Source organism: Haemorhous mexicanus, chromosome 3 (genome assembly GCF_027477595.1).
Source record: "Haemorhous mexicanus isolate bHaeMex1 chromosome 3, bHaeMex1.pri, whole genome shotgun sequence".
Lineage (NCBI taxonomy): Eukaryota > Metazoa > Chordata > Aves > Passeriformes > Fringillidae > Haemorhous > Haemorhous mexicanus.
Window position 1 is genome coordinate 22464676 of NC_082343.1, and position 14132 is coordinate 22478807.

The following is a 14132-nucleotide window of genomic DNA, read 5'->3' on the forward strand; positions in this document are numbered from 1 at the left end:
TCAAGTAATTTTATACGACAGAGAAGCAGTCAAATTTTTTGGAATACTGTTCATATATTTTCTGGAACATGAATTGCAAGGGCTTTTCATCTTTTCCTTTCTTGCATGCACCAGGAGTGATCAGTCTATTATGTTTTCCTTAGGGCTTTTCTTGCTGATGGAAACCCCAGCTGAAGTTTCCACAGGCTCCAAATAACACCTTAGACTCTGACTAACAAAGGCAACCTTTCCTCTTTCTGGTTTCTGTGAATAGAGTACATGGTCTGCAGGACAAAAAAGAAAGTTCTAAAAAAAAAATCCTGGAGAACTGAAAGAATTTCTAATATGACAGCCTGTACTACAGCCAGGGATACCATTACATTCCTGAATCCCATGTTCAGCTGTTGGCTCCCTTTTGGTACAGCTGTTGAGTAACTCTCTGTTCTTTACCTCCTGAAAGTTCTTCAGGGCTTTTTTACAGCTCTTGCTTGCAGTGGCACCAGAAAGCAGAATGTTTCATGTTAGTGAAAAAGGATGGGTATTTTGGAAATTTTTCCCCACACACCAACACAAATGTAAACACAATCATGGGATAATCTGGGGCTTGTAAAATCATGAGTTTTTTCTCTGAGATGGCAGTTCCCAGAAAAAAATTTTTGAAAGTTTTTGAATAGATAGGAATTTGAGGGTTTTGAGAGAACTTTATGGATGAAAACTGACACACATATAGGGATTATCACGTGGGCCTCCAGAGTGCTAAAAGAATTATCAATTTGACTTTTATTACAAGAAGTACAGTCTGATATAATTGCAAATCAGAACATCACTGCCCACCATTATGCTTTTATTTTTGACTATAATGCTAATTGGAAGAAGGTAATTTTCACTGTAAGTGTTGTTTCAGGAAAAAAAGTCAGAAAAACAAATGAATTAATGCCAGTGTGAGGAGTTTTTCAGAATGTGCTGCATCTAGGCACCAAACAGACTGAAGCACGATTCTGTCTGCTGGTTTTTGCCTTACCATAGCAAACCAGAACCAAGACCAACATGCTCTAGAACCACAATATTCTATCATGACCACCTCTTTTACAGCCTTATGGAGAATTACAGGTCTTAACTCTTCATGTTTCTCTCTTTTTTGTGATACCCAGTTTTCCTAAACTTCAAGGAGAGTTATCCAGACAAAGCCTACCACTAAAATATCAGTGGCCTTCACTGTCCACTCTGTAGTTATGACTTACTTAAAAGAGAAACAAGCAAACCAAAAAATCATGAAGAAAAGGCACTAATTTGTTGGGGTGCAAAAAAATTCTGCATACTTCCTCAAAATTAATAAGGAAGCCAAGCTCTTAGTACAAATTCTATCAGCTCTATTGAGAATTGCAATGTCAGTTTCCTTCAAATAATTTTTTACTTATATACACACACCAATGACTGAAAACTTCCACTATGCAAAGCTCAATCAATTAATACCTTACCTATTTTTCAAAATTTTATTTAACTGGCCAATTATATACTGCAAAGAAAACAAATTTCTGAAAAATCCTTCAAGTCCCCGGCCAAAACCAGAGTATTTTAGTTCACCCAAAGATATTATTGGCTTCATCCCTGTCAGAATATATTCCCATGGGAATGTTAACCTCCCATGGGAGGCTGTGATGGAGACAGCCATTTAACCCTGTTCTTTTGAGCATTGGCTCTGCAAGTACAAATCCCATTGGCCCTTTAAGTCAATAACACATTGCAGTTCAACCACAAGTCTTATGCACATTGCTCAAAGAAACTAGACAACATTTCAGATGCATTGAAATAATGGACTTACAGTAGGATTTGAAATTAAATAAAGAACATCATTCAAGTGAACCATAAAAGACCATCAGCTATAGAACAATGTAATTCAAGGACATTCTGTAGAAAGAGAAAGTGTTTCCTGGTAGAATTAAAAAGCAGACAATGTAGGGAAAAAATTATGCTATCAAATGGTCTACAAATAGAAAAGTCTATGGAAATTTATAATGGGAGTAATGATGAATGTACTCAGTGTTCTAGTTAGAGCCAAGTGGGCCATTTCACATAATGCTTTACAGTAAATATAACCAGGCCTTTGTAACACTATCATTTTTATTCCCTGTCATACACATACCCTTCAGGAATGAAAGTCTAAAACACCCAGATTCTTGACTTAGAAACAGCATAAATTTTTCATGTCATGCTAGTTGTTATCTGACCAGAATCACAAATTCTGAAGGCAAAATGGAAAATAAGAAAAAGAATAGGTTAAAAAAAATGGAAAGGCAGAAGTCAAGACAAATACAAAGACATTTGGAAACATCACAAATAACTATGTAAAAGTCAAAAGAAATCTGATTTGCTATTTTACAGTTCGGCTCTATAATTTACAAGAATCTTTGGCAAGTTTGCAAGCAGTCTAAAAATGAAGGCTGCCTGAGTTGCTTAGTATCTTCAACAACAACTAATTTTACCCCCATTTTTCCCACATCATTTATAAATATGTCAAGCAGTTCCAACACTTCAGAGGTCCTTGTTGGACCTCATCAACCTGAAAAACCTCTGCCAGTGACAAGACCCTTTTCTGCCATCAAGGCAAAAATTCAGGCACATCTACAAGAGGAGTTACCCAACCTGAGAACCTCAGCTTGGCACACCTGGACTCACAAAACAGCCACAGGCACAGACAAGACACATGAGAAGCCCTGAGAGGCTCTGCTGAAAACAATTCCCTCCAGCAGAGTGTCTCACTGAGAGCAGACCAGCAGAAAAGGCCTTGTGAGCCACCTCTGCCTTGCACAGAGTTCAGAGGTGGGAGAGAGGCATTTCAAGAGAGAAATGATGGTTCTGTATCAGCAGAAGGCCAAGGAAAGTGAGTCTCAGGTTTGGAGCACGAGGCTCTGAGTTCCTCATCCTCACCTCTACCCATCGCTGACTTGGACCAATGTGCTTTCTCAGCACAAACAGCAAATACTTACACAAATCTGAGAGGTGAACTAACACCTCTGACATATTTTCAAGAAAAAAGTTGACACAGAGAACTGGCCCAGACTTTTTTTTAGCTCAGTATATCAAAGTTATTTACAGATAATTCAGCTTAATGGAACTATAAGAATTGGACATGTTATATATGGGTTGTGCTAAAACTTCTGACATTACAAAAAACACATGGGCAAATGTGTACTGACAGAGTCACAGAGGAGGATGCAGCAGATCCTACAGAATACAGACATTTCAATGGCAGAAAAAGAGCTCTGGAAAGCTCTTTTGAAAGTAATGGATGCACACAAAACTTAAATCACTTCACAGGGTGAGGCATTTCAAACAAGTCCAGCTGAAAAATGCATTCAGATTAAAATGCTCTATTAGTGCTTGCACTCTGTAACCTGTAAGAAAAATAAAACAAAATCCTTACCTAAATGATAATCTACTTAATTTTTAATAATACAGGGAGAGAAAAAAACAGGAGGCAGAGGAATGCACCATGAATTTCACTGTCCCACCTCCTGTCTCTACGCTGTCACATCAACCAAAATGAGGACAGGCCCCATCACATGAAAGATGAAGGATAAAACTAGGAGAGGGGTACCACAAGAGAGATTCATCTGTCCAAAAGCTAAGAAAAAAAAGGCAGAATAAATATCACTGTGCAAAACATTATAAGACGGAGTTATGAAAAAAAATCTTACCTGCAACATAGTCGCCAAATCCAATGGTAGTTAAAGTGATAACCACAAAGTAAATTGCATCTAATGTGTTCCAGCCTTCTATGTGCTTGAATATAACTGCAGGAAGGGCAACAAACAGCACGCAGCCAAACAGAATGAATATTATTGTTGAAATGATGCGAATCTTTGTCTGACTCACATTCCATTTCTGGAAAGGAAAGGGGAAAGAGAAGAAACCCATTGATAATAAAACTGCACCCATGCACATCAGCACCCATCACCCCCCAGTGTGCACTACACAGCCCTAGAGGACACTGCATTATAATTCTCAAACAAACAGGAAAACTCAAGCAGGATTTTATTCTGGAAAGGGTTTCAAAGCAAGCATGACTATCCTAGGAAACATTTGCCAGCAGTAAATGCAGAGCAGGGCTGGACTCTTCACAGGGGAGCAGGATGTGTAGCATTCAGTAACACCAGCAGCTGATGATGTAAAAGTTTTGAGGGCTGTCTAGATATTTGAGTGAGTTACAAGTAGTGCATGCACCTGCAATTTCTCTTATTTTGTACATCCACAAATAATCAACTAAATAAGGTGAATTTTAATCATACAGTTCTCTGCAATCAAATAATCAGCTAAACCGTATCCTACAAAGCAGAGCCGGAAGGGATGTAAGAGAGCCAAACCTGTCCAAGGACAAAATAAACCTGCCTAGGCCACTGCAAATTTATTACTGGCCAGACAACCTGTGATCATACTCTTGTAATCTGATAATTTTCCTAATGCTTAACCTACATCTCAACTCCTTCTGTTTAAGTGTACTGTTTATGATCTTATCCAAGACAAATACAGAAATTGTTAATTTTCTCTTTCCAGCAAATTTTCACATGTTCTCTTTCAGTTACATGTTCTTTAAACCTAATTTATTTATTCTCTTTTCTTCCCCTTCCTATTTTTTTTGCAATCCCTTGGCACCAGCAAACTAGCCCATGTTTCACTACGTGTTGTACTCAAAAGTAGACATGAAAAAATAGCACAAAATTGAATGGAATGAGCCTTTCTTATGCTTAGCCTATTTTTCATGGCAGCATGACATTAACCCATGATAGCATGTTAACTTCTAGAGTCCACAGAGCATTTCCACAAAATTACACCTAGACAGCTGTTTCCTGACATGCATCTGCATATTTTATTATTCCTTCATATATTACTTTGAATTTGTCCTGCTTAAATTTAATCCTGTCTAGTCAGACTGCTTTTCAAAAATTGAGATCATTTCGATCCTCCAAGTTTTAGTTGTCTCCCCAGCTTGAGACCATCTGCAGATTTAATGAACCACGTCATTTAGCTGTTGTGTATGCTATTAACATTTTTCTAAACTGCACTACAGCTAGAACAGACCCCTGCAAAATTCCATTTTGCATGCCCAGACAATTTGACATTTTTCATCCATCCAATGCATGTCAGTTCAACCTAAAAAGAAAGGATTATACAAGAAACTTCCACAGAAATCGACTGAAAATGAAATCATGCTGTTCACAATGGATGTTTTTTTGTTTTTAAGTAAGTTTCAGTGGGAACTGTGTTTACAGTCAGCATGACCAAGGTCGAGCTTTTGTAACCCAAAACAGAGTAATAGCTTGTGTTATGGCAACACAAGCTATTACACCTGCTCTGACCCATCAGCATCTCCCAGTTCTTTAGCCAAGCTAATAAACAGAATTAGAGAGTGTTCCAGACTGCAATATCTAGATCAATGTTTTCACTCAGATATTGTCATAGGAGGGAATGATACTGCTTTTTATCTTGGGGCATTCTTTTTGTAGGGATACACCCAGAATAAAAAAAAGGAAAATCATTATCTCTACAAGCAAAAGAGAGGCACAAATTGATCTCAGAACTTGTATACCTTTAAAGAAAAAAAAAAATCAGCTATGAAAAAACCAGAAATTATAATATGTTCTTATGGAATGTTCTTGCCTTTTGCAGACAAATCTCAATGGAAATCTATGCTGTTCACCAGTACCTTGTCTGGACACAAACTGATGTTTCAAAGCTGAAAATGCATGCCTTCTCTTAAGAAGCTTTCAAGCTTGTGTTTGCCTATTACATAAGACTACTTAGCACAGGCCCAGTTTGCTTTGCATCAAAAACAAAGCCATGTCAGACCTTTTCCATAAAGAAAAGGTGCCCTGCATGCAAGGGTAGGGCTTGGTGAGGAAAACCAGTCCTAACTCTTGCAGTGCTGATGCAAACAGCTAAAAGAATGGTTACTAAGCATAAATTGCTTCAAAAATCTCAGTGAATACATTTCTTATCACAGTCTAGCTAAAAACCTTGAAGAGTAAGCATCACAGCAAGCCTACGAGTAACAAGGACAGAGCAAAACCAAAATTCTTTGGGTCTTATTCCTCCTCCCAGCCATAACAACAGTAGGGAATATGTCTTCACCCAATTCTCAGAGGTGTTCATTAGCAAGTTCAGACTGTGCCAAGTCCTTCCTACCTTTTCCTGTACATCTGATTGCAACAATGAGCTATACCCTGTTTTTCAGGCTTTTCATTTCACTTGTGAGAGTCAGAACAAGCAGCAAAAGAACAAAATGAGGCAGTCAGAATACTCACAACAAAGGTATCTTCTACTTTGGCAATTCCTTTTCCAAAGATTGTCCCTAGTTGATCTCCAACACCAGCCAACAGAAAACCAAACAGAGGAATTCCCAATAAGGCATAGATGATACAGAATATCTTTCCACCTTGTGTGCGCGGGGAGATGTTTCCAAAGCCTAAATTACAAACAACTTGAGATGTTTAATAGGTTACACATAATACATTATAAGTTTTAAAAGAACTGTGGGAAGAGAACAGTTAAAAACAGGCTAACCAGGTTAACCATATAACACAGCAAACATTGTGAGAAATTAGATGAAAATGTAGGTTGTACAATCCCCTCCGATTTACTCTCTCATCATCTGCTACATGTAGTTAAGAGCAATTGATTGATCTATGCCTGCGACTGCCAGTGTTTGGCACTGGGCATTTAACAGGCTGCAGCACCTCTAAATTACACAGGTGTAAACACAACACAGCACCTGTAAGCAGCACAATTTTCCTTTCCATGGGCCAAGTTCCAAAGTGAAGCAGCTTTAAAAAAGCCCAAACCACTTGGATGAGCAAAAGAGGGATTTCTACCATAAATGGACTGCCTAGATTCTTCATTATTAAAGGCTTTGGTTCCCTCAAACAAAGTTAGAGATACAGCTCATGGCTCTGTCCATGTGAAAGTGGAAATCATTTTGTCTTCACAGGCCTGTGTAAAAGAGCACCCCAAATTCCTCTGATGGCTGGATTGCTGCTGGCCCACTCAGAACAGAGAAAGTGAAATACAGAGAGCACAAGGCCCAGCACCTGTGGAATGCCCTCAGTACATCTCCCAGGATCAGTATTTAATGATTTGGACAGGGTCACACAGGCAGAACCCTACAAAAAAGTTTCACAAGCTTAAGCCCTGATTTTTAATTTAAATGTTTTTCTCCTCCAAAGGATCAGACAAGTTTTGAGGGAGCAGTAGCAGTAACACTCCAGATTTTCTGACATTATTTCACCTTTTAGCAGGACAATATGCTCTTCAAAGGAGGCAAAAGGGAAAACTTGTCATAAAAAGGCTTATCTTTAGAAATTAGACAAAATCTTCTTTTAACATTACCTTCTTGCTAGAAAAATAACTTGCAAATAAAAAGCAAAGTGGTTTGACATGTAGTTGAGAAATTTGTCTTAGCGTCCTAAATTTTTCATAAGAAAAATATCATAGGTACACAAATCTCTCAAAGAAAATCTATTTTTCTGGAAACAATCTGACAAATTTTATTTTTAAAGTAGCTTAACATTTTTTTACTACCTGACAAAAATTCCTACAATATAAAACACATTTAATGAATGTCCTAACTATTTATCAGCATTTGTAACCAAAGATTCTGAGCATGAAGGTTTAAAATGTAGATTTTCTTAATGAAACTTATTATCTTAATTTCTGGTTCTGTTCTTATGTAGGTAAGCTACACCAAAGCTCTGTTGCTAAAACTACTTTTTCTTTTCAGAACACACAAGACAAAACTGTCCCTCACTTAACTTGGAATGGAATGCTCAGAGAAGTTGCAGATGCATCAGCCCTGGAAGTGTTCAAGGCCAGGTTGGATGGAGCTCTGAGCAACCTGGTCTAGTGCAAGGTGTCCCTGCCCATGGCAGGGAAGTAAGAACTAGATGATCTTTAAGATCCCTTCCAACCCAGGCCACTTTATGATTCATTACCATAAAATTAAATGACCATGGGAGTATATTTTACTCCTAGATAATTCTCTCTGAAATGAGTTTTCAGATTGCACTTCTGTAAACAACAAATGCAATATTGATAGAATTCAGTCAGAGAAAAGAAAGTTGATATTTAAATTTTCCCTAAATCTTGCCTCATATACCTTGTCAAAAAAAAAAAAAAAAAAGAAAAAAAAAAAGAAAAAAAAGGGAACAAAATCACAGGAAATACCAATTACAGGTTGCAGAGTCCTAAAATCTTGCAAATGTTCCCTGCACTAATATGTGAAAGAAAACCTGACTCAGAAAACCGAGAAAAAGTCACAGCAACTTTAGACCAACCCAATATGCTTCCTTAAACCAGAGTCAGGGTTAAAATTATAATTCAGGAAATTTCAGCTCCACTGAGTTCACTCTGTCCCTTCGTGCACCAAGGAGCAAAGTTTTAAAATAAAATTAGCTCATCACCAATCAAAAAAGGGACAAACAGATCCAAGCCACTCTGTTTTCAAAAACATGCCTGTTTATGCATCAACAGAAGCTTGAATTGTTCCAGGTTATAATTCCTGGGAGGTCTTAATGCAATTCAGAATCAGGGGTCTGGATACACCAGATTTAGAAAACTCATGCTAGGGGATTTGGCAGTCACGTTTTATTTACTTCTCTGCAAAAGCAATGTCTTGCAATGGTGACAAAACACCAGCCCAGTGGAGCACATGCCAGCCAGGCAGTTTTGCTTGGCTGATCCCATAAAACAAGCAGGCACACTGTGAGCATCCCAGAGCTCTTACAGAGGCTGCTGCTCTGCAGCACGCTTCTCATCTGCTGCTAATTGGTACGAGGACACCAAGTTCACATTCAGCTCTGGGTGTTCTCCCTAAATCAGATTCATATCTTCCTTAAAGGAAGGATGGTAGCTCACTTTTATGCTCAAATTCTTGTTTTTTATCCTAAAAACTGCCAAATGCTTTCCTTCCATAAACACAGAAAAGGTTTTGTGTGATAATTGTGTGATTAAATCACACATTACTGGATAAAACAGCACTCCACCAGGTAGCAGTTCATTTCTGTCCAGATGCTCACTGAGCATAACACAAACCATGGGTAGGGCCACATACTTTAGTGACCTGATCTACCAAGGGGTTTCCATCACACATTAATCACATTTCCTACTGTGTCATGTTTTATAACAGTCTGCTGCTGTACACCACAGCCTACTTTGAGAGTTACACAAGTTGTCCTTAAATCCTACTCTCAGCTTCTCCAGTGAAAACCTAATCCATTATTTATACAACGGCAGAGAAAACGTATTTATATTTCATATGGTTGATGTAATTCCCAAGAGGTTTGTGTCAGAAAAGTATTATTTCTTTCTTTATATAATTATAATAAAGACCAAAAAGAAGGATTCTGTTGCTAGGTAAAAACCAAGGAAACCTTAATTTTGGGCACTGTGCTGGGAGAAGAGAACATGGTCACAGGAATTCTGCTGCACATCCCTGTGTACCACAGAGCTCCTGCATGTGGAGGGCAGGAATGTCTTGCCCCAGTAGCAGTGCAGTAGCTCCCTGGCATATTTTCACTTCAGAGTTCCCCTTTCCACTCAAGAGGCAGCATAAAGTCTGGCTAGGACTGCCTTGCTCACAGACAAACCTTGGGGAATCAGCCAGATGACAACATGGTCTGCTGGCTCTTCCCTGCCTTGGAGCTCCTTGCTTGGATGGGATGGGGACAGGATGTGCCCACTGCAACTGCACAGGCAGCCTCAGTGCCTTGCTATTCTTCACATTTTCAGTCCTGTGCAGCTCATCCCTTCCCCTGTTTCTAAGGGAGAAATTCCTAGAACTGGTCCATTCCCCACTTCAACCCAATATACTTGGATTTGACTGTGGAAATTTGACGAGCTGCTTCATTTAAACTTCTAAATTCATTGGAAAGCTTCTCTCAAAGCTTTTAATCAGTGCTATCTGCCATGAGCAGTGCAGAGTACAAAATTTAACTTGCTAAATGGGATCTGTTTCATCCAAAATACTGTCAGCATCCTTTTCAGACTGTCCTTCCCAATTGCACCCTCCCCACTTCACTTCCATAACCAGGAGGATTATTTGCCTCCTAATTTCACAAAATCCTTTTCATGTTCTGCTAAATTCTCAGTATGCTTTTAATGAACAAAGGATTTGTCTCTGACAAGCAGCTGTGGACAAGAAATGCATTTTACAAGGAGCTTCCAGTAACCCTTGAGTGAATTCTGATTCTTTGATTCTGTGTGAATTAAGAATAAAAGCCCATTGTAAGTAGATTGTAACTAATTGCTCCACTCAAAAAAAGTAACATATTCCAGGGTTTCAGCTCCAAACTCCTAGGAGTCTCTGAGATTCAAATCAGGTTCAAAGGAAATCTGTATCCCTTTGGTCAGCTATAGAGGTGGAAGCAGGGGTATGCAAAATGAAAAGGATTTTAAAAAAAAAAACAAACCCAAAAACACCCAAACAAAGAAATATTTTATAGGATTCTTTAATTTCATATAGTCTTTTATGACATATTTCTGGGAGAATGAAAGCAGCTGTAACTTTCCCATGAGAAGCAGATTTGCTGTTAAGCAGATATAAGTAACTTTAATAACTATATATCACTGCTTTTGAGCAAAACAATGTTTGAAGTTTCAAATTCTACTTGAGTCTTCCCTCATGACAAACAATAGATTATATTGCAAATATGAAAAAGCTTGAAATGCTATAAATTCTCATACAATTGACATGATACTTTTGTAGGTGGCAGGCATCCTTTTATTCAAACCTTCATAAAAAGGAAGACTGAAAACTAATTTCATTTTTTTTCTGTTATAACTAGAGAGAGCAATTCCTTTGCTTTCTAGTTAACCAATATCTTCAGAAAACTCCTGTGGATGCACATTTTCAAAGTGGAGTTAGAAATATAGAGACTCCAAATGAGCATGTTTTTTTTACATAAAATTCCTAGACAAAGCAGGGAACTTACTGAAACTCTAGCTGCAATTCAGTATTTCTCACGTGATAGATGCTGGGTGCTTTTGATTTTACTTGCTAAATTGACTGGAAGAAAGTGCTACCCCCTAAGATTCATTTATTTCAAGTACCTCAGGTGGGATTGAAAGTTCTGGGGAAGTTCTGAAACATTTTTTTTCTATACAAGGAAATGTAAATTCAAGTACAAGCAAATGTTTTCTCCATGTTTATGACAAACCTCAGATTAAACAAGGCATCATTCATGAGCTATCAAAAATAAATAAATTTTAAATTATCTCAAGTTAATGCTGTATATTTTAAGGTATGAGAAACTACTCTCAGCAGTAAGTTTGCATATGCAGCCCATTGGTGGAAGAGTTCAATACTGAGGATAAATGACAGGCACACTCTTAATTACACAAAAGTGGATTATGGAAAGTTGATACTGAGATTTCACAGAGTCAGAGAAAAGGCAGAGCTCCTGGCTGCTGACTGCCAGGAGGCTGGAGCCACAGGAAGCAGCTGCCATGGCCTTGGCCTCAGCCACCAAACTCTGTGTGCCACTGCCAGAGGTGTTTCCATGGTTCACACGCACCCTGACCACCCCGCTCAACCACAGTGACTGCCCTTCTCAAAGGGCACACGTGGCTTTTGATACTGAATGTCAAACTGATTTTAAGAGATCAAAAGATGCTTTCTCCAGGCCCAGAGGAGCTATCTGGTAAAATCTTCATAAAAAGTACCTTACTGAATTTCTAGAAGATAAAATGCTTTCTTCCCTTTGGATCTGCACTTGGGCTCAGGAGATTGGCATTAAACACACCCCCACCCAACAGTGCCAAAGCAGAGATATGCACTTAATCACAGATGAATAAAATATTCTTTTTAGCATAAATAATGGTCTAGACATAATGATTAAACAAAAAGGCAATGTTTGTACCCATACTGACTATGGGGAAATCCCTGCATACACTGCAGAAATAGCAAAACTTCCATGTTTGTGCTCATTGTGTGAAAAAAAATCCCCATTTTACACTGATCCCTTTTCCTCTCCTTCTCTTGACTCTTTCCTACACTTCCAGTTTGACATGCTTGTGTATGCCTGTGCTATATATTTGCATATTTATAAACACATATTCCATGAGGTTTTATGGCTTTGGATAGTACAAGTATAAGGGCTTTCCCAGTTCTCCATGTTACTTCCCTCCCAACATCACCAAGTTGGTAGAATATTCCTATTCCCCTTTTTATAGGTAGGTAACTGAAGCACAGAAGGAAGGAAAGTCCAAAATTCTCTGTATCATTTAGGTCCATAACTCACACCAAATCAATGGCTGAGCACTATGCATTACACTGACCTTTAATTAGTGAAAGTTTGTCATCTGAAGCCCTCAAAGACCCCCAGGCTTGCTCAAACTAGAGATACTCAGAGATAGGTGTTGCCAATAGCTAAAAACTCTGGATTCCCCTCCTGTCAGGGCCAACACATGAGCATGCACATACATTCCTGAACATAGAGCAGGAGAATCTGAAGGTTGAACAAGTACAAGGATTACTGTAAAATCTAAACCCCAAATGAATTGAATACAAGTACTTTTGCTTTGAAAGTACATTTCTGTGCTGTATATACACATGAATTCTTTCACCCATGCACATACTGTGTGTCACAGCCCCTGTTCACAAGCTGCTGCCTGTGGAATCCCACCATGAGCAGACAGTGCTCCTCCTTCAAGTTAATTCATCAACTGCATGTACAGAAAATAATTTGACTTTTCCATTTAAGAAATTCCTGCAAGAATCCTCCTGATGAAAGAGCTCTGTGCAAAGAAGAGATGAAACTCTCTCTATTTTAGACCATGGTCTGCTAAGAAACCAAAAATCTTTGCTTTTCAGAAGTTTGGTGTAATTTCTTCATAGAATTGTTTAGGGAGGGAGGGAAAGACCTTTGAAGACTGAGTCCAGCCATTAACCTAACACCACCAAGCCCATCATTAAACCCTGTCCCTAGGTGCCACTTCCACACATCATTTATATGCCTCCAGGGTTGGTGACTCAACCACTTCACTCACCCACTCCAGCTTCCAGAAGCCAATTCTCACAGTTTTAGTCAGGGATTTGGGAACCATGTTGTCACAAATTGCTGCTGTTTATTGAGTGTTTGGTATTCTCTGGATCCCAAACTACAAGATTCTGATTTTTAGCACTAGCCCATAATTCTGTGTCACAAAACTGCAAATAGATTATTTAGAGGGTTTTGATGTTCTGTCTCAAAAATAAAATACATTAAAAATACTGACTTTTAATCTGTCTAAAAAAAAGACATTACCAACACTTCTCTTATAACTAGGAAAAATAACAGGAAAGCCTAGACTGACATTAATAAAGTGTGCAATATTCAAGAACTGACAAGACAGAGGTTGATCTCCTTTCAGTGGTTTCTTTTCATCTGTGTTCTGTGGGAGCACTAATCAAATCAATAAAACTTTTTGTAAAAGAACAGGCTATAAATATTCATAGAAAGTAAGTTTCCTTCAAGTCAAAGTGCTGTACTGGAGAGGTGAAGGTGTATTCCAAGAAAGGTCTCTGTATGGATATGGCAGTATTCAATAGCTCACAATGAGTTGCTAAGGCAATTTCTAAAGGAACTGGGTAATGATTATTAAAATATTCTTAGAAGCTAAAACATCAACTCAGATGGCTCTGCCTCCCAGCACAGATTCTGCATTTCATTCAGCTGTCACTTTGCCTAGTAAAGAGTATCTACATCTCATCAGTAGTAGAACTTCTGTGCTTTTTTCCTTTTTGTTGTTGTCATTATTGTTTGCATTAATTTTACCTCTAATTCTGATTCTAACAAAATTGAATCAGCTCCAAAGACCAGAAATTCCCACTTGCTTATTTCCTCTGAGATTGCTTCATGGGAGCAAGATGCCAGGGTAACACAGCTAGCAAAAACATGATGCACTTTAAAGTGAAAAGTTGATATTCCACCATTTTGTGAAACTTTTACTAGGCATATATTCTTATCAAGTGTAAACACATATCAAATATGGTAAAGCAACATTCATTCTGCAAAAAGCTTCATTAGCAATATACTGATGTGGGATAAAATACATTGTTCCAGTTGATCCACAGAAAAATAAAAATGGTGAATTTTACATGTAGTGACAAAAACAACCTGGTG

General features: G+C 38.3%; 1 protein-coding gene across 3 annotated transcripts in view; it reads right to left on the bottom strand.

Annotated features, from left to right (window-relative positions):
- Positions 1-14132, bottom strand: part of KCNK2 (potassium two pore domain channel subfamily K member 2) — a 126686-nt gene that overhangs the window by 21279 nt on the left and 91275 nt on the right. For all 3 annotated transcript variants that reach the window (XM_059841052.1, XM_059841054.1, XM_059841053.1), the window contains 2 exons: positions 6282-6442; positions 3678-3864 (listed from right to left, as the gene is read on the bottom strand). In XM_059841052.1, the coding sequence (XP_059697035.1) occupies positions 3678-3864; positions 6282-6442 (348 nt within the window). The remainder of the gene's footprint in view (positions 1-3677; positions 3865-6281; positions 6443-14132) is intronic.